This window comes from Esox lucius, chromosome 7, assembly GCF_011004845.1.
Source record: "Esox lucius isolate fEsoLuc1 chromosome 7, fEsoLuc1.pri, whole genome shotgun sequence".
In the NCBI taxonomy this organism is placed as follows: domain Eukaryota; kingdom Metazoa; phylum Chordata; class Actinopteri; order Esociformes; family Esocidae; genus Esox; species Esox lucius.
The window spans coordinates 23,599,953-23,626,702 of NC_047575.1; the positions used below are offsets into that span (position 1 = coordinate 23,599,953).

A 26,750-nucleotide genomic window follows, 5' to 3' on the forward strand; every position below is an offset into this window, starting at 1 on the left:
CGCAACTTTGTACAGTAGCATTGAGACCAACGAGTGACTGTTGATGTGGTGAGACGTGTGCCTGTATCTCTCATAGAGAGGAGATTCATATTCACATGAGCCTAAAACTCTCATTGCTCCAGTGTTGCATCAATTATTTTCTCCTATAATCATAGTGAGTGGTGCTGGAGGTGCTACAGATAAACAGAAATACATTTGCATTTTGGAACTAAGAAATTAAACAATTCTGAACACTACATAAGCAGTAGGCCAATAACTTAGCCACAGAGGATCAATAGTGCCCAAAGACAATCTTCTAACTTATATGTAAATTAAATATACTACTGCTCAATCACAAGGCATTGCCAACAGTTGGCAAATCTGTAAGTGAAAAGCATGCTGCAATTGTTGTTTTATTGGACCTGAAATCATGATCTTGAAAGCATGATCTGTAATATATTTGGACAGGAGAGAGTGGAAAGGCTAGAGGGAGGGAGAAGGGTTGAGGGACATGTGTACAGGATGAATACAGAGGGGGAAGCAAATTTCTGATTAATCTGGAACGATTTTCCAACAAAAGACTTGGTGCAATTTCACCCCCGCTTGACGCCAGACTGCTGTCATTCCATTAAAGACGGCTGGCAGATTAATCTCTGTCCCTCTATTCTATTGACACGTTGTCGTCGTGCTGTAGCCAGAGATGGGATTTGCTTTTGTGTATAAAATCCAGTCACGTCTCTAAAGGGGCTCAACGCTCCTCATGAGGAGTGAATAGGATACACACACTGTCACACACACACACGCACTTCACACGCCTCTTCGAACGCTCTAATCCTCTTATTGCATACACTTATTCAATTTCTGTGTCGATATCGACCATAATCAAATGGGGTGGTGTGACAAGTAGGATGAAGGCCTTGTGTTGGATGATAAGGAGAGGACTGAAACCCGCTTAATCACCTGCCTTGGCTCTGTGTGTGTGTGTGTGTGTCAGTATATGTTTAAATCTTTCTGCTGACAGTACAGGACTGTATAAAGACTATTGTTTTCTTGAGATAAATCATAGATCATAATGTATAAATAACTTTAAGTACTATGAAGTCATAACTGTCATAAGTATCTACTTTAGGACAATCTACATGCTTTGGTTCTGTTCAGATGACAACAGCTTGAAGTGTGACAAAATGTTGAGTTGTTAGGAATAACATCTGGGTTTGTGTAGCTTAAAGAGTAGTTCACTACAAATGTACTTCCAACACGATTATGACAGAACATGTACACACTGTAAAGTGTCTAATGTGTATCATTTGCTCAACAATCTTCTTTGGAGTCTGTAAAAACACATAATCTGGTGTTTAAGAAATGCCTTTGAAAACACATTTGACAACACAAACTATGATGATGATACTTTCAAAGTACAAACAAACAAAGAGGTTCACTCCCAAAGAACAAAGGTGAGAAAACAGCAGAAACTCAGCTGAGAGAAATAAGTCTGGACCTTGCAGTTCACCACTGATCTGTAATCTGGCAGAAAGGGAAATGCATTAAGCAAAAATAAATGTCCATCAAATTGTAAATAAATACTGCATGAATTCTTGAATTAGTATTCTTATTACAATTTCTGCCACCAAAAATGGTTTTAAGAAGGGAGCACACCAGGCATTATTCACCTGAGAAGCTTTCCATCCTAATAGAGAGCGCCAAGCCTCACAAACAAATATCCAAAACACCTTCCAAAATGGTACATAAAAGCAAGCCGTGGCTCCAGCTTACAGAGAGGCTTCACCTGGCTGTTCCTAAGAAAGCAAGATGATTAGTGTTAAGGAAACATTTAAACAAGAGCTCATATGAAACAGAAACCCAAGACAGATTGGAGATAAACCAAGCCACTGGGAGGGTGGGGACAGCCAGGCCACTGCTACCACTTATGTGTCATAAATACCACATCACAACAGCCGTTCTGTGAATTACTGGGGTCTGACATCTAGATTGCAGATGGATGAAGTGAACCTTAAAACCACATCCATCCAACAGGAAAAAAATACAAATTCTCATATACTTTCTATATACTGGAAGCCTGATATTTCTCCCATGGGAGCAGAAAGAAATGAAAATGTTATTTATCTTCTTATGAACCCCTACCTTGTCTTGCTTTTTCACTGCTGGCAATTTCATTCTGCTTCCAAATTTGACTTAAGCCTGTGACTTGAGGGAAATAATGTATCTGAAATAATTTTCTCCAAACTATAATTCCAGGGCCTTGTTTTCTTATTTGTTTATATATTTATTTATTTGGTTCTTAGGCTAGCTTCCTTGTGGTTTAAGGGTAATTGCGCTGGCTTCTGAAATAAAAGTGATGTGACATCTAAAGCCTCACAGTAATCCAGTAATCCAGTCAGACTCACAGGCCCTGAATAAGACAAAACATGCCCTTCTCAGGGAAAAAACACTGGTCTAAAGCACATGGATAGTCTTGTAAAAAATTGAAAAACACAGGGCTCAACTCAAAACACATGCAAAACATAATATTAGCTAAACATTCTCAGATCGTAAGCCTGAAAATTGCTCTCCGACATTCTTGGGGTAATACCAAGGACAACAAATCAGTTTTTCCATGCCTAACTCATCTCTTTCCCTCCTGACTCCCTCTTTACTAGCCATTATTTCAATTCATGCACTGCACGCACAGGGCTACAGTAGTAGGCAAGAACAGTACAAAGCCAGATGAATTAACTGGGTGCTGAAAGCTAAACAACATGGAGACCACATCATTCCTGGTAAGGATGAAGGCAGCCCCTGGTCTAGCCTGTGCACATGAATCCACTGAGTCTCAGTCCAGCTCGCTAGGGGAGTCCGGCAGGTTTGCTTCCATATCGAGAGAGGGGGGCAAAGATTATACAACAGGCTCGGCACGTCATGTTCCCAGCTTTCATCCATACATTTGAAGAACATTGGACTGAACCATGCTTCTGAAGTCCTGGCGAGGGCCAACACACTGCTTAAGAATTGATGTCATCATGTTCACTGGAACCTGACCATTAAATCATAAACCATGGCAATAACTGCTTAGTGCTATATCCAGGCATTCCGTAATGCATCAGGCCTAAACGTCTTTAGCAGCGGTATAATGGCCATATAACACACCCCAAATATCTCACTCTCCAGCTGCTACCAGTATTTCAATTCTTTGAGGTAGCTCCCTCCTGAAGTATTTCAGTGCGATGAGTGAGAAACGAGAATGGTGGATATTTGTTGTTATTTTGTGAGTTAATGTCCAGACATTTATGATATACTGTAATAACATTCACCTGTGTTTGGGAGCAGATGGTGTGGCTGCATGCAGTGCAATGCTTTATGCAACGCTTATAAAAAAAAAAATCTGTGGTAGCAAGTGAGTATAGTACAGGGATATTACAACATCCTTTACAGGCAATTATGATTAGACCAAAAGGTCTGATTATCGATATCTGCTCCAATTAATTACTCAGGATAAAGAACCAGGGACATTCCACTAAAAACGTGGGCCGCCTTGTCAACTTAAATAAAGAACATGGCTCAAATATTACCATTGGTAAAGAAATAAAGATCGTTCTCCTAATCACTGCACTGGTGAAGAGTGGACTGACTGGTAGTAACAGACAGAGCTGTTAATTCTACCAAGAGATGGTACACAACCTGTCTCCGTGAGAGTTGAGAGTGATTGTGGCAAGAAAATGGCGAGTCACTTGCTGTTTGTATTTAGTTCTGTGTAGCAAAATATATCTTGTACAGTGTACCTACTGTTATGTAGCCAATGAATAGGCATCTGGATAGTGGAAACTAACAAGGGCCTGGTCAAATGATACACATACCACACTCAGTACCAGCCCACGGCCGTCAATACAAGCCAAGTAAAAACTGAAATGGCACGTAAACAGTATGTTTTCTTTCATCTACTCACGTTCTGTCCAAAAAGGTTATTTAGCTCGATGGTGACAATATGCAAAGGTTTGGAAGGGAAAACAAGATTTGCCCTGAAGATAAAACAAGGCATGGGAAAGAGAAAGATATTTGTGATAACCCAGTGAGTTAACAAACTGGGTTAGGGGTGGGAAAGGACAAGGGTCACGATGACTGGTTGGCCCAGGAGAGGTAAGTGATACCCAGCAGTGAATGTCCTCTATTTATGAGGGGGCACCGGTACTGTACTGGACCACATCTACTCTGGCTCCCAGACTGGGCCTCAGTGCACCCCCAGCAGGACATTGTAAAATACAGTAAGGACACAGGTCGAGTTCAGTTCTCAAACGTCTCCTCAGGGACCGGCAGCTATTCCATGTTTTTGAACTTTTACAGAGCTGACACACCGGATTGAATGTGAACTAACCAACTATCACTTTCTGATTGGGTGAATCAGATGAGATGAGCTCAATGCTACAACAAAAATGGGTGACGTCTGCTGCTCCCAATGAACAGGTCTGAGACCTGCTGCAGTATATTTGATAAATACGTGTGTATGACAGAATGTGTACAGTATGAATGTGTTTGAATATAGTTTAAATTTCAGGACAGCGGTATGTTGGTCTATGTACTGAGATTTCTACTGCTAAAGAACAAATCTTCTTCTTTCCCCCATTTTTCCTCGCTCACACAGCCCAGTTCCCACATTGCTCTCATTGCTATGGCAACCGGTGCTCTCTCCTTGGGCTCTCTCCACATGCGTCCAATCAAAGTGAGACCTTTGTGGAGAGAGAATCCTCCAGGCTTCACATATCACTTATTAAACTTACCCTAACGGCCTGCACACTGAGAGGAAAGGAACAAAGGCTTCCCATAGGCCCTGGTCAAAATTATTACACTACACAGGAGCCGTTTGGACACAACCAAAGGGAAGAGGCTCCACTACCACAGCCCGAGACGACATCAAAATTGGGGGTATTTGGGTTGAGTTACACAGGTTACTGTCACGGTTGTGGGATGAAGAGGACACAGGCGCAGAGTAGAGGTAGGTAAGGTAATCCATTTAATACAAAATAAAGAATGCAGGACTCCAACAAAACAAAAAGCAGCAACCAGTGACGTGGGTATTCCTTACACAGGATAAACAAAACCAAAATGAACCACGCCTTGGGGCCTACAAACTAAACTTAAATAGGGTCCCCAATTGGAGGCAATGACTAACACCTGCCTCCAATTGGGGAAACCAAAAAAAGGAGTAGAGGTGGCTAAAGGCCACCTCCTGTCCTGTCCTGGCTATGCCCCGAGCCCAGCGCAGAGATGGCTAGGGGCACAGCCAGGACGTGACAGTACCCCCCCCCAAAGGCGCGGGCTCCCGACCGCAAGACCGGGACGACCACACCCGGACCGGCGGAGGCTCAGCGCCCGGAGCCGCCGGCACAGGCCGGGGAGGCGGAGCCGCAGGGACAGGCCAGGGAGGCAGAGGGTCAGGAGACGGGAGAGCCGGCGGAGGGACAGGAACCGGCAGGAGAGCCGGCGGCGGGTCGACAGCCGGCGGAGAAGCAGGAGCCGGGGGAACCGGCGGAGGGTCGACAGCCGGCGGAGGAGCAGGAGCCGGGAGAGCCGGCGGAGGAGCAGGAGATGGGGAAACCGGCGGAGGGCCAGGAGCCGGCGGAAGAGCCGGCGGAGGAGTAGGAGCCGGCGGAGGCGGCGGAGGGTCCGGAGCCGGCGGGAGAGCCGGCGGAGGAGTAGGAGACGGGGGAGCCGGCGGGGGAATAGGAGCCGGCGGAGGAGCAGGAGCCGGGGGAGGCGGCGGAGGGTCCAGAGCCGGCGGAAGAGCCGGCGGAGGAGCAGGAGATGGGGAAACCGGCGGAGGGTCAGGAGCCGGCGGAAGAGCCGGCGGAGGAGTAGGAGCCGGCGGAGGAGCAGGAGACGGGGGAGCCGGCGGGGGAATAGGAGCCGGTGGAGGAGCAGGAGCCGGGGGAGCCGGCGGAGGGTCCGGAGCCGGCGGAAGAGCCGGCGGAGGAGTAGGAGCCGGGGGAGCCGGCGGAGGAATAGGAGACGGGGAAACCGGTGGAGGGTCAGGAGCCGGCGGAAGAGCCGGCGGAGGAGTAGGAGCCGGCGGAGGAGCAGGAGCCGGTGGAGGAGCAGGAGCCGGGGGAGCCGGCGGAGGGTCCGGAGCCGGCGGAAGGGCCGGCGGTGGGTCCGGAGCCGGCGGAAGAGTCGGCGGAAGAGCCGGCAGAGGGTCCGGAGCCGGCGGAAGAGCCGGCGGAGGAGTAGGAGCCGGGGGAGCTGGCGGAGGAATAGGAGCAGGCAGAGGAATAGGAGACGGGGGAGCCGGCGGGGGAATAGGAGCCGGTGGAGGAGCAGGAGCCGGGGAAGCCGGCGGAGGGTCCGGAGCCGGCGGGAGAGCCGGCGGAGGAGTAGGAGCCGGGGGAGCCGGCGGAGGAATAGGAGCCGGCAGAGGAATAGGAGACGGGGGAGCCGGCGGAGGAATAGGAGCCGGCGGCAGGTCGGCAGCCGGCGGAGGAGCAGGAGCCGGGGGAGCCGGCGGAGGGTCCGGAGCCGGCGGAAGAGCCGGCGGAGGAGTAGGAGCCGGGGGAGCCGGCGGAGGCATAGGAGACAGGGGAGCCGGCGGAGGAATAGGAGCCGGCAGCAGGTCGGCAGCCGGCGGAGGAGCAGGAGCCGGGGGAGCCGGCGGAGGGTTGACGGCCGGCGGGGGAGCAGGAGCCGGCGGAGGAGCAGGAGACGGGGGAGCCGGCGGGGGAATAGGAGCCGGTGGAGGAGCAGGAGCCGGGGGAGCCGGCGGAGGGTCAGAACCCTGTGGGAGAGCCGGCGAAGGAGCCGGAGACAGGGAAGCCGGCGGAGGGTCAGGGAGAGCCGGCGGAGGTTCAGGGAGAGCCGGGACAGGCGAGGGCGCCGCTGAGGCCGGGACAGGCGAGGGCGCCGCTGAGGCCGGGACAGGCGAGGGCGCCGTAGGACGATGCGGGGGCTCCTGGGCAGGTGAAGGCGCTGCGGGACAAGGCGGCCAGTCCACCGCGGGCTCGGGCGGCGGCCAGTCATCCGCGGCCTCGTGCGGCGGCGGCCAGTCATCCGTGGCCTCGGGCGGCCAGTCAACCGCTGGCTCGGGCGGCGGCGGCCAGTCATCCGCGGGCCCGGGCGGCGGCGGCGGCCAGTCATCCGCGGGCCCGGGCGGCGGCGGCCAGTCATCCGCGGACCCGGGCGGCGGCGGCCAGTCATCCGCGGGCCCGGGCGGCGGCGGCCAGTCATCCGCGGGCCCGGGCGGCGGCCAGTCCACGGCGGGTCCTGGCGGCGGCGAAAACAGGGCAGCGGGAGGAGCTGGCGGCTGAGGCCACTGGGCAGCGGGTGGAGCTGGCGGCTGAGGCCACTGGGCAGTGGGAGGAGCTGGCGGCTGAGGCCACTGGGCAGCGGGAGGAGCTGGCGGCTGAGGCCACTGGGCAGCGGGTGGAGCTGGCGGCTGAGGCCACTGGGCAGCGGGTGGAGCTGGCGGCGGAGGCCACTGGGCAGCGGGAGGAGCTGGCGGCGGAGGCCACTGGGCAGCGGGAGGAGCTGGCGGCTGCGGCCACTGGGCAGCGGGAGGAGCTGGCGGCGGAGGCCACTGGGCAGCGGGAGGAGCTGGCGGCTGCGGCCACTGGGCAGCGGGAGGAGCTGGCGGCTGAGGCCACTGGGCAGCGGGAGGAGCTGGCGGCTGAGGCCACTGGGCAGCGGGAGGAGCTGGCGGCTGCGGCCACTGGGCAGCGGGAGGAGCTGGCGGCTGCGGCCACTGGGCAGCGGGGGGCGCTGGCAGCGCTGACTGCGTCTCCCAGACAGCGGGGAACGCTGGCTGCGGCTCCCAAGCAGCGGGGGGCGCTGGCTGCGGCTCCCAAGCAGCGGGGGACGCTGGCTGCGGCTCCCGGGCAGCAGGGGGCACTGGCGGCGCTGGCTGCGGCTCCCAGGCAGCGGGGGGCGCTGGCTGCGGCTCCCGGGCAGCAGGGGGCGCTGGCGGCGCTGGCTGCGGCTCCCAGGCAGCGGGGGACGCTGGCTGCAGCTCCCAAGCAGCGGGGGGCGCTGGCTGCGGCTCCCAAGCAGCAGGGGTTGCTGGCGGCGCTGGCTGCGGCTCCCAGGGAGCGGGGAGCGCTGGCTGCGGCTCCCGGGCAGCAGGGGGCGCTGGCTGCGGCTCCCAGGGAGCGGGGGGCGCTGGCTGCGGCTCCCAGGCAGCGGGGGGCGCTGGCGGCGCTGGCGGCGCTGGCTGCGGCTCCCAGGGAGCGGGGAGCGCTGGCTGCGGCTCCCGGGCAGCGGGGGGCGCAGGCTGCGGCTTCCGGGCAGCGGGGGGCGCAGGCTGCGGCTTCCGGGCAGCAGGGGGCACTGGCGGCGCTGGCTGCGGCTCCCAGGCAGCGGGGGGCGCTGGCTGCGGCTCCCGGGCAGCAGGGGGCGCTGGCGGCGCTGGCTGCGGCTCCCAGGCAGCGGGGGACGCTGGCTGCAGCTCCCAAGCAGCGGGGGGCGCTGGCTGCGGCTCCCAAGCAGCAGGGGTTGCTGGCGGCGCTGGCTGCGGCTCCCAGGGAGCGGGGAGCGCTGGCTGCGGCTCCCGGGCAGCAGGGGGCGCTGGCTGCGGCTCCCAGGCAGCGGGGGGCGCTGGCTGCGGCTCCCAGGCAGCGGGGGGCGCTGGCGGCGCTGGCTGCGGCTCCCAGGGAGCGGGGAGCGCTGGCTGCGGCTCCCGGGCAGCGGGGGGCGCAGGCTGCGGCTTCCGGGCAGCGGGGGGCGCAGGCTGCGGCTTCCGGGCAGCGGGGGGCGCAGGCTGCGGCTCCCGGGCAGCGGGGGGCGCTGGCTGCGGCTCCCGGGCAGTGTGGGGCGCTGGCGGCGCCGGCTGCGGCTCCCGGGCAGCAGGGGGCGCTGGCTGCGAGAACCGGTACGGCGGGTCCCGATAGCCCCACCAGTCCTCACATCTCCCAACATCAGGGAAAGCCCTCATAGGCCTCCCCGGCGTTGTTGCCCGACGCCTAGGAGCTGGCACCGGGCAGGGCTGGGGCACCTGGACTACCCCACACGTGAGCACGGGTGGCACGGCCGCGTCCTTCCATTCCGCCTGCCCCCACAGCACCCCGCCAAGAAATTCTTGGGGCGGACACACGGAGGTTTGCTTACATCGCCTCCGTCGACGTCTCCTCCGGGGTGGATGCTGTGGAGGCCCGGTGTGCCGCAGAGGACAGTAGGGGTTCTCCTCCTCCTCGGTGTCGCTGTCCGGCCAACCGAGGAGTTCCCCTACCGTCCATTTCTGCTGTGTCTCTTGGTGGTGGTTCATTCTGTCACGGATGTGGGATGAAGAGGACACAGGCGCAGAGTAGAGGTAGGTAAGGTAATCCATTTAATACAAAATAAAGAATGCAGGACTCCAACAAAACAAAAAGCAGCAACCAGTGACGTGGGTATTCCTTACACAGGATAAACAAAACCAAAATGAACCACGCCTTGGGGCCTACAAACTAAACTTAAATAGGGTCCCCAATTGGAGGCAATGACTAACACCTGCCTCCAATTGGGGAAACCAAAAAAAGGAGTAGAGGTGGCTAAAGGCCACCTCCTGTCCTGTCCTGGCTATGCCCCGAGCCCAGCGCAGAGATGGCTAGGGGCACAGCCAGGACGTGACAGTTACAGATGCAATACGGCGCCAAAGAGCAAACAGACACAAACAGAAAAGTTAAACAGGATGGTGATGCTGTTTCTATTCCATGCATAATTTCAGCGGAAATGATGTGGAATAGGATTTGTTATTGGAAGCCTCGAAGCCGTAATACTTGGCAAGTGTACCAGAGGATCTTGCATCGAATTCCTGATTAGTCATAATGTATTCAGGCTGAACCTATTTATGTCATTCCTGAAAACATATGGATTGGAATCGGGTTGAATCTATTTATGTCATTCGTGAAAACATATGGATTGGAATCAGGCTGTACTTATTTACGTCATTCCTGAAAACATATGGATCGGAATCGGGTTTAATCTATTTATGTCACTCCTGAAAACATATGGATCGGAATCAGGCTGAACCAATTTACGTCATTCCTGAAAACATATAGATTGGAATCAGGCTGTACCTATTTACGTCATTCCTGAAAACATATGGATTGGAATCAGGCTGAACCAATTTACGTCATTCCTGGAAACATATGGATTGGAATCAGGCTGAACCTATTTATGTCATTCCTGAAAACATATCGATAAGATTCAGGTTGAACCTATTTATGTAATTCCTGAAAACATATGGATAAAATGCAGGTTGAACATATTTAAGTAATTCCTGGAAACATATGAATAAGATTCAGGTAGAACCTATTTAAGTAATTCCTGAAAACATATGGATAAGATTCAGGTTGAACCTATTTATGTAATTCCTGAAAACATATGGATAATATTCAGGTTGAACCTATTTATGTAATTCCTGAAAACATATGGATAAGATTCAGGTTGAACCTATTTATGTAATTCCTGAAAACATATGGATAAGATTCAGGCGCTCAATACTTTCAACCATCAACAATGACATTCAACACCACCACTGCAACCCATTAATCCTCATATACACTGACTCCACTGGTAGACTACACAAATCAGCTTGAACCAGTATGCCAACATTTTATTTAATTCAATAATAACATGACAAATTACATTTTATTTACTGTAATAACATATTCTTCACACAACATTCCATCGTTTTTTTTTTGTTATTTTAATATGATGACCCCTGATTACTGGCAGAGGCCCTGTGCTACAATAAATAATTAGCAGAGATGAACTGCAATGCGACAGGCAGGCAGGCAGCTATGCTACCACCTAAGGGCTGCTCTGAGGTCACTGCACACTGTCACATTATCAGGCTTTTTCTGCCACTAATTATATTTCAGAAGATTAGATCCACCCGGGTGCCTGTTTAAAACATGTGAGAAGAGGCGGCGTCCCCCAAAGCACCCATGGAGCTCTGTCTGTCTGTTTCTGTCTGTCTGTTTCTGTCTGTCTGTTTCTGTCTGTCTGTTTCGGATGGTCTATCTGTGATTTGTAGAGCAGTACACTGCAAAAAATAACTCTCAAAAAGTAAGGTGGAAAATAATGACATTTAGGGAGCTATTTGCTTGAATGGGCCAATGGAACAAGACAAATAACACTAGGTAAGATGCCTTGTAACAAGCATACAAGCACATATATATTTAGGCATCTGAAAATGGCAAGTTTTTGGAAAATTAGTTGATAATATTCGTCTGATGTCTCGATTCTGTTTCAGTTTCTCTCTTAAGTCAGAAGAACTTATACATTTATTATATAAACAAGATTCATACGCTAAACAAGATTTTCAAGGCATATTCACTCAAACCAAGGGTTATTATCTAATACAAATGTGGCTTGTTAAAGAAATGTATCTTATTTTAAGAAGGGTTGGATTTTGAACCTGAAAACAAGAAAAATCCACTTGATAAGACATGGGTTTTCTGCAGTGTACCATCTCTGAAACGCTGACCGACGGCTGGCTGTGGAGGGATGACAGTGGGACAGAGGTGCGCCGTAATTCTGCCTGACTGCCATGTCACCGAGTGTCACAATCTGTTCCTGACACCTCGACTGTGGGTACCTGGAAGACAGACCAGAGAAGGGAAGCTGGAGCCAGCAGAGCTGATGGGCGAGTGTATGAGACGTGGGGTGGGGGCGGCGGGGTACTATATCGTAAGGCTCGATCTGAAACGCTGGAGGTGGAAATAAGCCACGTCTCACCTCTTCCTCAAGACAGCCTGTTCAGCTGCCCACTTTCACTTTAAAGACAAAGGAAAAGTAGTTCAAGATCTCTTTCTTTCCCATGTCCTCTAGCTAGCTAGCTGTACGGAGTTCACAGGCATAATGAATCACAGGGGAGATGGTGCTCGTAGACAAGAGTACTGCATCTCTTTAAAAGCTCATAACATCTGAGAAATATTGGGTAAACATGCAGTATCTTCCAGGCTTTTCCATGAATAAATACAACATTCCTGCATAACTCAGAAAATGAGTAATTGTGGGGAAAATGGCCTTTGTGTAGAATCGGATTTAGAATGCTTGCCAAAAAGTCCTTCAGTCTGATGTTACATTGTTGTGAAATGATAGTGTGATTGGGGTAGAGTACCATGATTAGAGCGAGTGCATGCTCCTCTGAGATTACCTACACTTTACAAGTCATTATAGGACCCCTCCGTCTAACTGTGATTGTGGAGTGTAGCTGGAGGTCAGGAACTGTGGCATCGGGGGGCAGGTTTATGGAGTTGGTGTCTGCTCTGCAGGCAGCCAGGTTTCAGCCTGCCATGACTCACGCAGGATTTACATAGCTGCTGTAAGACCCGAACACAATCATAAAGGCTTTCTGTGGATCTACTGAATTTCCTCCACGCTGACAGCCTCCCCATCACTGACTGAGCCGGGGTCACGTGGAGGATGATACGATGATAATTAACTAATTATAGGTATAACATTCTGACTGCCATATCTAAATGCTCGTCTCTAATAAGGAATATTTTAAATTACAGAGAGACGGAGAGATCGAGGGACAGTGAGAGAGTGGGAGAGGGAGAGTATGGAAAAAACAGGATAATTGATGCAAGCAATTACATCTTCCATGTCGGAGCAAATTGGCCGGCATATCTGGACTTGTAGGGAGACTGTGACCTCATTTACAGTGGTGTGTCAGGGAGTAATCAGAATAGGTACCGAGGAGGTGGGACGGACACAATGTCACACAGACATGCTCTGACCAGATTACACAACCAGATCAATGGAAGGGCCGGGTCTCCTTTAGACACAGCCCAGCACACAGAAATAAATACAAGTCCCTTTGGCCCTAGGGTAAGAAAAGAACCGGCAGGTTGAAAAAACCAAATACCAGAGAAATCATTGTGGTTTCTTCATATGTTAGAACAAATTAAATAATCATAGTGATCATTAAAAACAACAACTCTATTAGAAAAATATTATCGCTTCATGAAAGCAGTAATTTGAGAGTTGGAATCGTTTTGCCACATGTGAGAAGGAATTCTGAATAGACTTTCTTGGATTCATCAAAAGCCACTAATAACCAGGTTAGGGTTTACCAATCACAAGGGAGAGTTCATTTTGCTCCATTTCAGCAGAAAGCACTCGGAGGGCTAGACATTTCCAGATACCACTTCCAGATGTTTCATTCTAAAGCAACTTTCAAAGACCGCACCGCAGGATAATAACGTCTCATATGTGAGAAGGCGAGCCGAGCCGGGGCAGACAAGAACGCATTTCAAAGGAACCCACAGTTTTCACATTTTAATTTCAACTGGAGAGCCTCCACGTACCAGTAGGACGATACTGAACCCCACCACACCCACACACCATCAGACAGCTAAAACGACTATCAGATGGGCCCAGCCAGAGGCCAGCATACGGCTACATAAGCCGTAAAACATCTCACTGTCTCAGCCCTGTCTACTGCCGTTATTATGCGCAGTATGCCTTCAATATGTGGATTGTCCTGCATGAGTATTTCTATGCTCATCGACCTGTTAACGAGAGGTTGGCTGATCTGGTCAGGCTCAGCCCCAGAGGCTGGCCTCAGAGGGCCTGTCCCACCCTGCCTCCTTGGCTGTCAGAATCACAGATCCTGACCTTAGTCATTCATCTGAATGAGATGCGGAAAGACGCATGAATCTCCGATGGAGCATCGGGAACAAGCCCGACATCATCAGCCACACTGGCTACGTATAAGAACACAGGCGGGCTCTGTCTTTGCCCGGTGAGAGTTAGCTTCTGAAGGAGAGTTGGCAGGTCCACACACAGTGACCTTCAGGAATGGTACTTCCAGCATACTGACATCTAGACTGACGCTTGAAAGAATGGACCTGTCAACAAACCAAGAGTGGCGAACAGTGGAGGATACTTTTTTTATATCTAAATGTAATTATTTACTGTCCCCGTCTTTTAGGGTGAAATGTAGAGCATCCCCTGCTCATCACGGTTCTCGTCAGCCTGTCTGCTTTCTGCCTGAACTGACTAGAAGGCTAAGACACCAAACGCTCCCTCTCTCTCTCTCTCTCTCTCTCTCTCTCTCTCTCTCTCTCGCTCCATCCCATCTCTCATCAAGGGCCTTGGGTAGTAACAAAAAAAGAGAGTACTGTGGTGTTTACTCGCATTCCAAGCCCTGTAATTGCCAATTTATTTGATAGGCAGCCGGGTAATGATGGCATTTCACCCCTGCCACAGAGACTAAACACGACTGATTCATCCCAGGCTCCCCGCCCACCCCTACCCTCCAGACACCCTCTGCCCAGGACTCCTGCCTGACTCCTGCCACCCAGGCAGGGAATAGTGGCTGGGGGAGACGGGAGAGACAGTGGTGGTGGTAGTGGGGAGGGAGGGAAGTCTGTATACCCGCTGCAAACACAGCGTTGATCTTCAAACGCTCCCAAAAGGGACCGGAGGCTTCAGACGAATGTAGCATAGCCTGCCAATTCAGCTGGGGTTTTGGGTTAAGGCTAAACACCAGGCGGATGTGCCATTTGTGAGCCCTAATGAGCTGCCTTGGCCAAACCGAGGAGGGAGAAGAGGGAACGAGAGAGGAGAGCGATGGAGAGAGAGTCAGACCAACGCGATGGGGACCGCTCTGACATACCTTGCCCTCTTTGTTTCTCCCAAGCAGGGCCAGGCCAACACAGGAGGCGCATCCGTTTCATCTGTGCAGTCAGAGGGCGAGCTGGTTGCAGGCAGGCCTTTAGCAAACATCATTAGCAAACTGTTGGTGTCTAACAAATGGTCAGGGTCACTCATAGCCCTGCCTCACACTGCTCCACGGGACTAATAACTCACTTTGATGCACAGTGTGTGTGTACGTACGTGTGTGCATGGACATGTTGCAGTGTGACTTACGTCTGGGGTCTGCCCTCTGGGAATCTATTTTAAGCTGAGTAACAGGCTTATGGTGTGTTAGGCCGGCCTTGTATCGCAATCATCCTACTCTGAGCCAGAACCTCATCCGTTTCATTATGGCTTCGGGTCGCCCCTCTCTTTTCTCTCACTCTCCACTTCTCACACTAACCCCCAACCCTTCCCAGTTCCCACTCTCCAACCTCCCTCCACACCTCTCTCACACCATCTCCCTCTCCTCCCCCTCCATTGGGTGACGGGGCTGTGCTGCGCCCTCCTGGGGCATGTGAAGTGGATTTTTATAGCCCAGTCAGGGAGGACCTGTTCAGAGAGCCATTGGGATCCAGGATGGACCATCTCACATTATGACTTTAAGTGGCATGTCAGGTTAAAACCCTTCACTGACACAGGCCTGCCTTCAGCAGCTCCCTTTGGACACTCAGAGAGGCTTTAGCAGAAGGCCCTCCCAGTCAGACAGGTAAATACAGTGTCGGGGTCCGGCTCCAGTCAACCCTGCATTCAGGGCACAGAGTGAAGGAAAAGGGTGGAAAATGGTGTGGAGGACAAAACTATTTTCACAACCACATGACAAAGAACATATGGATGTTCAAACATGAGTACAGATACTTCAGGAAAAAAATGTGATAGAACATTTAGAGGTATGTTGAATGGGATGTAATATGAGGCATTTGTACTAAAATACTGGGGAATTACGGCTCTTTTTTACAAAAAGAGGTATATTTTGTCATTGGTGAAATTGAAGCCAAAGTAAATATTATGGGGAAGACATTGGATCTGAACGGGAGAGTTAACAGTTTGATGGGTGTTAAGGGACAGACCCTGAGTAACAAGGCCAAGCTGGAAGGCAAAAGGCCGTCACGCCTTTAATTAAGTCACATAAAGATGACATAATACTCCAAAGCAGATCTGTACTGCATTACTATCCAACTTTGTATAATAAACTACATAACGTGTCAACAAATGTTATAAACATTCAGTACATGTTGTTGTTATTGTACAGAGTGAGGTTGATTAAGGTGGTGGATATTATTTTTAGCCAACCTAACTCAGCAATTAGCCACCAGGTAGAGTAAAACCATTCTACTGGAACCATATCATCATTTATTTTGCCAGTTTCTTCTGTATTTTGTCTTGGGACAGTCAGTGTTGAGATTATGTGTCCTTGGAAGTACATCTTACTCATTCAGTTTCTTGTCCCGCTTTCCTTTTAACCAGGAAGTCCACCCTGGAGTAATTACTGGCCAGACTGAATGCATTTTCTGGTGTTCTACCTTGATTCAGCTCACAAGCTGCCACAAGGAGTCGTTATAGAGCGACAATGCAGGCCAACAACAAGCACCAACTTTCTATGGCTGATCTTTCAGTGGCAAGGAATGAATGTCTTAAAGACCTGAGTGGACTTAGCACTGCACACTATGATTGAAACTATAATGTGATTTTCTGCACACTAAGTAAAAATAAGCAATATTATATGGCCTTGTGTTTGGGACCTTGGACCTCCATTACTCTACCGAACTATGGGCACCGTTCGTCATTTTACATAGCTTTTTGATAAAAGGAAAAGGGGAGAAAAGGATTAATTAGTTATACTAGAATTATTTAAGTATGACATGAAAAGGTTCTCTGTGCCTCCATTAAATATAATTGATGTAGCTTTTACTAAGCAGTCCTTATGCCATTCTTTAAAACACCCTGGTTTATATCGCACAGTTCTGTCACATGTATGAATCATTTATTGCGCATGAATCCAGATGTATGTGAATGTTTTGTCAAGCCACAAGTTGCACTTTGTTGGAAGCGGGACCCCAAATGGCAATAAACAGATGCTTCTATCACATTCCGCTCCTGAAGTTCATTTTCAATGCAGACGGCATAACAAGTCTCATAACGTATAGCAAGCACCACATCAAATCATATTCTGGAACTTAGAATTCAACACACGCAGTGTTACCCTGTTATTGAAACCAACAGGCTATCACATGTCCGTCTTCTCCAAAGGGCTCTGAATGACAGCACTGTTAGTGTTCCTCTCAAAGCGCATATCACGTAGTGTGGCCTAATGGATGACAGCAGACTCTACCTCATTTTCCATGGCTGTACGCTCCGTTGTTGAAAGCAGTAAAATTGTCCATCCACAGTTCAATTTGTCCTTTGTTGTTTGTCATACTATATTTCTTACTCCTCTCCCTCTCGTTTGCCCCCTCCCTCTCAGTCTTTCTCTGTGTCTTTCTTCTGTCTGGCTTCTGCAGAATAGTAGGTGATGCAGCAGGTATCATTTCTGATCTCTGATGCAGACGTAAAATTACTTATTTGATTTCATGCCTGGCCAAGCATCCTATAAGATACACAGCAGAATCGGTACTGCGTCACTTGCTCTATCTGTGTATTTGTCAGTGACTCGCCTCACCTTCCAACTGACAGTTTTAATTATGGGCCATATCTGATAGCAGCAACTCTGTAGATGCAGTACCAGAATTATAAAGGAAGGGGAGTTTATTAGCATCATTTCATTAATTCAGGGCACACTTCTAATTTTGATCTACATAAGACTGAATAAATTCTGCAAGATTAAGGTGAGGGTTAAGATTTGGGACAGTGTTAAAACAAAAAAGAAAATCAATGGCATTCAACATCAGATAAGTTAGCAAAGTGCACAAGAATTGACGACCCAATGGACAAGTAGAGAAGGTGGCTGCCTCTACTGGTTCTTTGGATCACTTAATCAATGCCAGTGCTAATGTAGCTTTTTTGTTGTTTTTGTGGGGAGGGTTTGAGCAGTCATCAGGGATGTCGCTAGGCCTATTTTAGGGGGGCTAAGGCAGCTCATTAGGGAAAATATTAATTACCCCCCTCAAATTAATACATCAGTCAGTATATTTTCTCTGTAATTCCTTTTTTTCGTCAACCGTTCCATCGCATCTTAAACTTCTTACAAACTGTATAGAATCGCATTCATTTGGCAGCATGTTCTTTGGAATTGGCTTTGAAGTATCCTTTGAACATAACTCGATCATCTGAAGCGAGCTCCCTTCTGGAAATAGCAGCTAACATCTCCCTACTATCCAGCACCCCCATTATCGGTCATTTCTTGTGGTCAGAGAACTAAATCCTCTCAAAATGTAAATGCACTGGAAACAATGGTACGTTTTGATACTCAACATACCCTTTATACCCCAAAACCATTTCCTATAGAAACAAATTGAGGTTTTTTTTGGGGGGGGTAGATTTAAAAAATGGAATGCATGGAAATAGTTTTAGACAAGTTGCAATTCATAAAATTTGTCACAGCAGACATCAAATAATAAGTGATGAGTCTATTTTTACTTTACCAGAAGACAAGAAAGCTAGGTACTGTACGACTTTCTAGTACTGTGGACCGAGGACTACAATCTGTCATTTATAAGACAAAAAAAAGGAATTCTAAAAATTTCCACTGAAATTTCAGAAATTATAATTAATGACATGTTAGCTAAGATTTTTGTGACATTTCGGTAATTGAAGATGTATTTCAAAATTGCTGTTGGAAATGCAGATAATAGGGGGTTCTAAGATATTACTCATGTTCAATGTTTTGGTTTCAATGGAACACAGTTGCAAAACCATGCGTGTTTTACAGAAGCATGTTTGTTTGGGTTTGAAGTCAACTTATTTCAACGTATTCAGTTCAGAGGAAGGGAGATAAGTTTATTAAATGTTCATTTTTCAAGTATAATATTTTTTTTTTATTACTTAATTCCAAGAACAGGCTAATGACTAAATCTGTTTGGAAATTATTCAGAGGAATCGCGTCTAAAAACAGAATGTTTTTAGATGATCATTTACTACAAACTATAGTTGACAAAAGTATTTTGGCAACGTAGTACAGTCATTTTTGTGCATTTTGTTGGTGTTGGATGGATGAAGACATAGTGGACCTACATTCCTTCATTTGGATAGAATTTAAGTAATATTAAATCAGTGGCAAATCAGTCATATTAAATAACACAAACTAGGAAACAGGTATAGTTTAAGATAAAAATAACCTTATCTTGATAGATTTTACACCCAATGTTAATCAAAAATATATAATGAAAAGATGTTTTGGAGAAAAACCCTGAATCAATACCTCTACAATTGGAAACTAAAATCAAATATTGAAGTGGAGTTCCCAGATAGCATAACAGGCCTTCATGGAGCCTTCTAAGAGCCATTCTGTCAGATAAAATGCCTTTACAGAGACTTAGAACCTTCTTAGGCCCACTCTGTTAGATAACAGGCATTCACAGAGACTTAGACATTTCTTAGGCCCAGTCTGTTAGATAACAACCCTTTACAAAGACTAAGAACCTTCTAATGCCCAGTCTGTTAGATAACAGGCATTCACAGAGACTTAGAACCTTCTGAGAGCCAGTCTGTTAGATAACAAGCCCTCACAAAGACTCTAAAGCCTTCCTAGACCCAAGCTGCTCCGCTCACTTCTCCAAATAGGCCATGTCTTAGTACAGCACACTCTAAAAAAAGGTTCTCTGAGTATCCTTTACATTGAAACAATAACAAGAAAACAAACAGTAACAAGAAAACATGTCAAAGGACATTGTAGAGAACTATTTGCAAGTTATTCAAAGAACCATATGACCAACCTACCTGCTCAGAAATCTACCCCAAAAGGTTCTTTAAGAACCCTATTTAAAGGGTTTTTGGAAGAAATTATAAAGGGTTCCCCCACAGTTTCAATATGAAGAACTCCTAAAGATTTATAGAGATAGATCTCTCACCCTGTTTGCACCTCTATCATTGAAAATAAAATGTAACCTCAACTGACATGCCTGGTTAAATACAAGTTGAATAAATAAATGCAATACATTTACTGTTTTGATTCTGAAGAAGTGATGGAGGAACAAGACACTGGGTAAATAGGATGTTCCTATTCAAATAGCAATAGCCTGGGTGTGTACGGATCTACTGTAACACCAACTGTAACTGTACAAACAGCCCTGTTCACCACAGGCTGGAAAGGTTTCCAGTTATGGGCCAATGCAGACAATGTTTATTCGTTTTCAGTTTCAGCACTTACCTGTTGCTTGTAATCTGCAGCATGCAATCATCTTAAAACTGTTCTTGAGTTTTCAGGCACTGAAACTTACCTTATGTCATCTTTACGAAACACACAAATCAAACCTACGTTAGTTGAACGTATATATGTATTTTTTTGGACATTATGTACCAGATGTTACAATGTGCTATATTATTAGAAGCAGTATGCATTTAATAAAAAAAGTGTATCGGGCTATACATTTATAAAAGCCAGGTGGATTGGGGTATCTACAGAACATCTCTGACAACATCCAAGAAATGTGGTTGGGTCGTGAAGTAGTAAAGCTATAGGATTACTCCATGGTGTAATGTTCAATCACTTGTCTAATGCAGTGTTTCTCAACTCCAGTTATCAGGACCCAGAGTACTGCTGGTTTTATCGCGGCCCATTAACAATGGACTCATTTAATCCTGGGACACCAGGTGAAGTCAAATGAACTACCAGGTAGAAAAGAAAAGCAGCAGTACCCCATGTCCCTGGGGCTGGGGTAGACCACCACTAGTCTAATGAAGCTTGTACACCTACAACTGTATAGCGTCACATCTTGTCGTCTGTTTATTCGTTTGTTAACTTACGTCACTCAGCCTCTCTCTGGAGCTACTTCCAACAGAAGGCTTGGAACCTCCACTCACGCTCTCGCTGTCGCTGTCCTTACTGTTGTTCTGTCCTGGCTTCAGCTGAAAGACAGAAAATCGACACATGACGTTATGAGAGGGCATTGTTTTTAAGCTTCACATATATTATACTGTCTGAGGAGAATCTCTCTCCCACAGACAGAATCATGTCTTTCATTAATACATTGAAGGCAACACTGTGTTGTATGTGTAAATACACCATGTTTAAAGGCCTCTTGAGCCAGCAGCCGTCACTCCAGCCTGGAAATGACAAGACAGTCAGCATCTGATCCCTAACTGTGAAATCTGTATCAAACTTGCAGAGAACAGAAACAGAAAAGCCTTCAAAAATCTTCAAAAGCTGTCTTTCCTTCCTTTCCAACTGTCAGACGCCCCATACAAAGACTACAGGAGCTCAGCAGGTGTCATTTTCCAGAAACTGCGTCAGACTCACAGAGAGACAGAGAGAGAAAAAACAAGAGAGCAAAAATGAAGACGAGGAGGTGGAAGATGTGATGTGAGATCCAAGAACATCTGAGCACTCCAGAAGGCTGAACAAGGTGGGGCTCCTGGAATTTCAAGGGCCAGCCTGGTCCAAGTCTGAAGCTTCCTCATAATATGCCTTACTTCCAGAACCTGGAGACCAGACCTGACCAGTGGGCCTTGCCAAGCGTCGCAAGCTTAATTTGAAAGCACATAAAAAAAATCTTTATGGAGCCAGTGTGGAGCAAAGCAGTAAACGGCTGCACTTGCACCAAATAGAAAAAGCAGAGTATGGCATTATAAGAAGCACACAGGAGGAAGAGTATTCTTTAAGAGAGCCTCTTTCTTTCTCTTTTTTTCCTCTTTCTGACTGAACTACACCGGTTGCTTTTGATATCAAGATTTTTTATATCCTCATGCCGGCCATCATTTCTTGAAAGGGCACGGGGTAAGCGGAAACGCCTAAAGAGCCCTTGAATTAAATGTATAATTAAAATGAAAACGTTCTTTTTTTTTGTAGCCATTAGCAATGTGAAAGGAATCCTTTCCTTGAGAGAATACTGCGGTGGGTGAAAGGCTGTGAGCCAGGCTGAGTGCTGAGAGTGATAAGAGAGAGCCAGAGCACTGGGACATGCCTGATGGGCCTAAAGGGGAGGAGAGCTAGGCCACACAAGACACCAGGGCTGGAGGGAACCAAGCTGTGGACACACAACACACACAGGGGCTCCAGCATGTGTGATATCACAAATTGCCTCCAAAACCCTTTTTCTTCACAAAAAGACATTTCCCCTCTCCATTTTCTCGTAAAAGGCCAAGTCCTCAGATGGCAGTTCTCATATTTTCAGAGAGGAGAGGGATGAAGTATTATCCTGGGCATACACACTGGCACACTAACAGAGCCCTGAAGAAAGGGCACGGGAAGATGGGAGGGACGGCACTGTGCCCTGTTTATGCCCCAGTCTGCAGGTCGTTCATCAAAACATGTTGACCTATAATATTCATTAACCAACCAGGGTCCCTGCTGGCAGTGCTGTGAATCTCTCTCTTTCTTTCTCTCTCTCGCTCTCTCTCAAACACACACACATACACACGCGCAGACACATACACACACGTGCAGACACAGCAATGTAATAACAATGACATAACCTTCAGATCCCAAACCTTCAGATCACAAAGCTATATGACTGCTAACCAGACCAATAAGTCAAACACAATGCACAAGTAGGACACAGTACAGTATACAGATCTGGATTAATCTACTGAAAAAGTTCAAGTATCATCAAAATGACAGAATTCTGGTGTTAAAACTAATCACATAAATACTGTTAGCTCCCTGGTTTCTATTGATTAAAAGAAAGTATACTTGCTCTGAAATGAAAATCTTGAGTAAATTTACCTCTCAGTATGTGTTAAGAACAACCTCCTGACAAAGCCCATTCAATAAAGCTAGATTATATTTCAGATCTGTAACATGGCCAGACAGGCACTTTGCCATTACAAAGTGATTTGCTAAATGTCTCCCTTGGCTTGGTTCCTTTTATTTCTCTTAAAGCCTCCTTAAATTACTTCTGAGATTTACATGTTTTATCCAGAGGTGCAAATCATCCTCGCCCACTCCATGCCGTGATGGACTCATCCTTTTACTCTGTGATTAATAGATGTGCTAAAAGAAGGAAGGGAATGGTAGTGGTCACAGTAAATCAGAGCCATCAAAAAGCAGAGATGAGATTGAATGACCTCCCAGAACAGACACTTCTAAGGGATAAACCAATCTGTGTAGGTACATAAAGCAGAGTGTCATGAGTTAGCGTGTCATCCCAGCAATAGCAGTGTGCAGATCATCATGACCACGGTCCAGTCATTACTCTAGCCAGTCACATCACATTTCATCACTCAAAGCTGCATTATTACTTTTGGGATTTTCTTCTCATGTTCACTGTTCCAATAAATCTGTAGTGGACATCCAAAGTGATGCAGCAATAACAATACTGCGCCTCTACACATTATGTATTCATTATGTCGGGTAGGATTTTCCCGCCATTTTGAGCAGTGCACAAGTGGAGTATTTCCGGATATCAGAGAAGGGGAAAAGCAAGTGGCTAGTTTTAACCCGATCAGCATTTTGTTAGGAGTCAGTATCTAGGTTCGCTGCAAATTCAAGAATTTGTGGTATTTTATCAATACACCGATACAAAGAAAATAGATTTAACTGCAAAATTCAAATTTGCTCATTCTAGATTGTGTTGAATAGATAGTGTTTTTATGTTTCTATGACACAAATGTATCATTGCTAACATTAGTAGTTAGTACATTAAGTAGTTGTGTTATGGTGAAATGGCCCTTTAAGTTAAGAAGACTTGTGAACGACTGAATGATGAATTCAATTTACTAGTTGGTTTTAATGATGATTGATTTATCACCTGCCGGTAGGCCATGCTCTGGGCATTACTGGCACAAACTAATGAAATTACTTGAAAAAAAGAGTCAGTAAAAAGGCTAAAACTACCACTCACTACTATTTACAGTTTTGGCAAGATGAAGCGGATGAAGATTTCATTCCCAGCTGACTACCAATGAGTTGGGGTGACTGGGAAATTGGGTACAACTGTAGAAGAAATACCATATTGTAGCCCAGGGGAGGGCAAACTTTTTGGCTTAGGGGCCACATCAGGATTTTCAAATTAAAAGGGCTACATTTGTTTTGTAATTTGTTAATCATGAATGATTTGTGGGCCAGAAATAGGCAATAAGTAAAACATTTATACAGTAGGTCCATTATAGCGTATACATATTCAATTAAGATGTACAACAGTGGGCTGGTGAGTTATTTTTTACTTCCCCTCAGAACTGCTTTATTACCTACCGCAGACCAAACTGCCTCGTGGGCCTATCTAGCCAAAGGGAAAGTTTTTTGGTAATAAAATAGGTACCGTTTTAATTGCCTTTTTAATTATTTCGCCTTGTTTGTGGGCAGTTTACATGCAACATCTGCATTCCAGAAAACTTTGAGCTGAAATGATGGTTATAGTCAGAGAGGGTGGGTTGAGGTACAATGACACCACCTGTGCACATATCAGTGTCAATCTGTTGATCCTACAGTCCAAACAAATGTGGACAATCACAAATACCCTCAGAACAATTAGTCAAATCATATATTTCCAAAGAAATGTAAGTATTCCAAATTTACAAATGATCTCTAGCCCTGAAATACCAGTTTGCCGAGCACATCTGGATGACTTCCTGGCTAACCAGCCAACCATCAAAGGTGAAACCTAACGAGCCAATGGAGAGACCATTTAACGAATCACTAATTAAAATAAACAATCACGTTCAGCAAATCAGTCAATAATAACTATTGATTTGAAATGCTTTATAAGGCTTCTCTAATTTCCTATTTATTCTTTCGCACCAATTGTTAAATGCATCCTACACATGTGTTTTAAATGCATTACCACATTTTTTTATGGGTTCTGTGTTTATGTAAGAAAAACATGAACATATTAACAGGCAGGTTGAAAACATACAGATACATTTATTTAATGACCTGCTCATCCACATTGCGTGGGTAAGGATTTGTCCTGCAGCAAGATACTGTATCTAACAAACAGATGGTTTAAATATTCTACAGGCTAATTTCACAACAATTAAAAACACAGTAAGACATTAGCATCTAATGAAACATTTAAACTACTAGCAAGTGCATCTGCCATTGACTCAAATACACTGAGGTCTGGTATTCCCTCAATCTGTTCCGCGTTAGGGTGGAACGTACTCCCCCATATTTATTGAAGTATAGAATTAACAACTGTTTCCAATCAGCAGTCAGCATGATTTTTTGGCAGATAATAGCCTAAATGAAAAACCTCCAGACAATCATCATAGTATCCATGCCTCCATGTCATACAGTAAATGGAGTCATATTACCCCAAATATGAAAGATGCAGGAGCCTCTATTTTAGTTTAGAAACATTTTCTGTGGACCGGTGTGTGCACCTGACCTGGAGTGGATTTACCATAACTGGTAAATATATCAGTTCTATTACACGGGTCATAAGGGAATGTGTGAACTGGTATCAAATAGTGTGGAAAGCACCAGGGTCCAGCTAAATTCACCAGAAACATCAACAACATATCATACAGGATGTCTGTAATGTCCTTCGCCCCCTTGCTGTGGATAACCAGATTCAGAGAGCTGCAGTTTTTGAAAGCTCACAGGAGGAGTTTAAATCAGAAGAAAATAGCTTTATTTTTTCCCTAAATTGCAATTTCTACTTAAGTTAACATATAAAATTGCTTTAAAATGGATGTACATTAGTTTGCATACCCTTGGAGAATTGGTAATATATGTACCATTTGTAAAGAAAACATGAGTCAGCAGACAAAACATGTCTTTTATTTCTTATGGGATTTACATTCAACTGCAGGTCATAACAGAATGGCACAATCATAAAAAAAAAATGAACTAACCCCTGTTCAAAAGTCTGCATACCCTTAATTCTTAATACTGTGTATTGCCCCCTTTAGCATCAATGACAGAGTGCAGTCTTTTGTAATAGTTATCTATGAGGCCCCAAATTCTTGCAGGTGGTATAGCTGCCCATTCATCTTGGCAATATGCCCCCAGCTCATGCAAAGTCTTTGGTCTTCTTGCATGAACTGCACGTTTGAAATCTCCCCAGAGTGGCTCGATGATATTAAGGTCAAGAGACTGTGATAGCCACTCCAGAACCTTCGGAAGGTCAACTTGGCCTTGTGCTTAGGGTCATTATCGTGCTGGAAAGTCCAAGAGCGTCCCATGTGCAGCTTTCATGCAGAAGAATCAATCCAAATTACAGTATACCAGAAGCTGTGAGGCGTGTCAAGATGTTGTCGGGCATATTGTAACCGGGCTTTTTTGTGGCACTGGTGCAGTAAATGCTTCTTTCTGGCAACTTTGTTCAAGTATCGTCTTACTGTGCTCTTTGAAACAACCACACCGTCTTTTTCCAGAACAGCCTGTATTTCTCCTGAGGTTACCTGTGGGTTTTTCTTTGTATCCCGAACAATTCTTCTGGCAGTTTTGGCTGAAATCTTTCTTGGTCTACCTGACCTTGGCTTGGTATCCAGAGATTCCTGAATTTTCCACTCCTTAATAAGTGATTGAACAGTACTGGCTGGCATTTGCAAGGCTTTGGATATCTTTTTACATCTTAAAAAGTTCCATTACCTTGTTATGCAGGTCGTTTGACAGTACTTTTCTGCTCCCCATGGCTCAGTGTCTAGTCTGCTCAGTGCATCCACGTGAGAGCTAAAAAGTCATTGTTTATTTGTACACAGACACTAATTGCAATTTAAAAAGCCACAGGTGTGGGAAATTTATCTTTCATTGCCATTTTCACCTGTTTGTGTCACCTTGTGTTTCTGTAACAAGGCCAAACATTCAAGGGTATGTAAACTTTTGATCAGGGCCATTTGGGTGATTTCTGTTATCATTATGATTTAAAAAGAAGCCAAACAACTATGTGATAATAAATGGTTTCATATGATCACTATCCTTAAATAAAAGACAGTTTCTTTGCATGATCAGTCATATTTTCAAAATAAATTCCAAAAATTCCAAAATAAATTCCAAAATTTCTGCCAGGGTATGCGAACTTATGAGCACAACTGTATTATAGGTTATTTAGCAATTTAATAATTATTTTAAGGGCATATTTCCATTTTATTGAAATTACAAAGAAAATTAGGAACCTTTGGTTTCCACC

General features: G+C 46.6%; 1 protein-coding gene and 1 long non-coding RNA gene across 13 annotated transcripts in view; both read right to left on the reverse strand.

The window, feature by feature from the left end:
• The window catches only part of auts2a (activator of transcription and developmental regulator AUTS2 a), a 447,079-nt gene that overhangs the window by 215,525 nt on the left and 204,804 nt on the right, over positions 1-26,750 (reverse strand). For all 12 annotated transcript variants that reach the window (XM_034293328.1, XM_034293333.1, XM_034293331.1 and 9 more), the window contains one exon: positions 20,485-20,586. In XM_034293328.1, coding sequence (XP_034149219.1) covers positions 20,485-20,586 — 102 coding nt within the window. The remainder of the gene's footprint in view (positions 1-20,484; positions 20,587-26,750) is intronic.
• Positions 10,631-12,287, reverse strand: LOC109615978. Its single transcript, XR_002197003.3, has 3 exons — positions 12,099-12,287; positions 11,674-11,711; positions 10,631-11,533 (listed from the first exon to the last, which is right to left on the reverse strand). It is a non-coding gene; the product is annotated as an uncharacterized LOC109615978 (long non-coding RNA).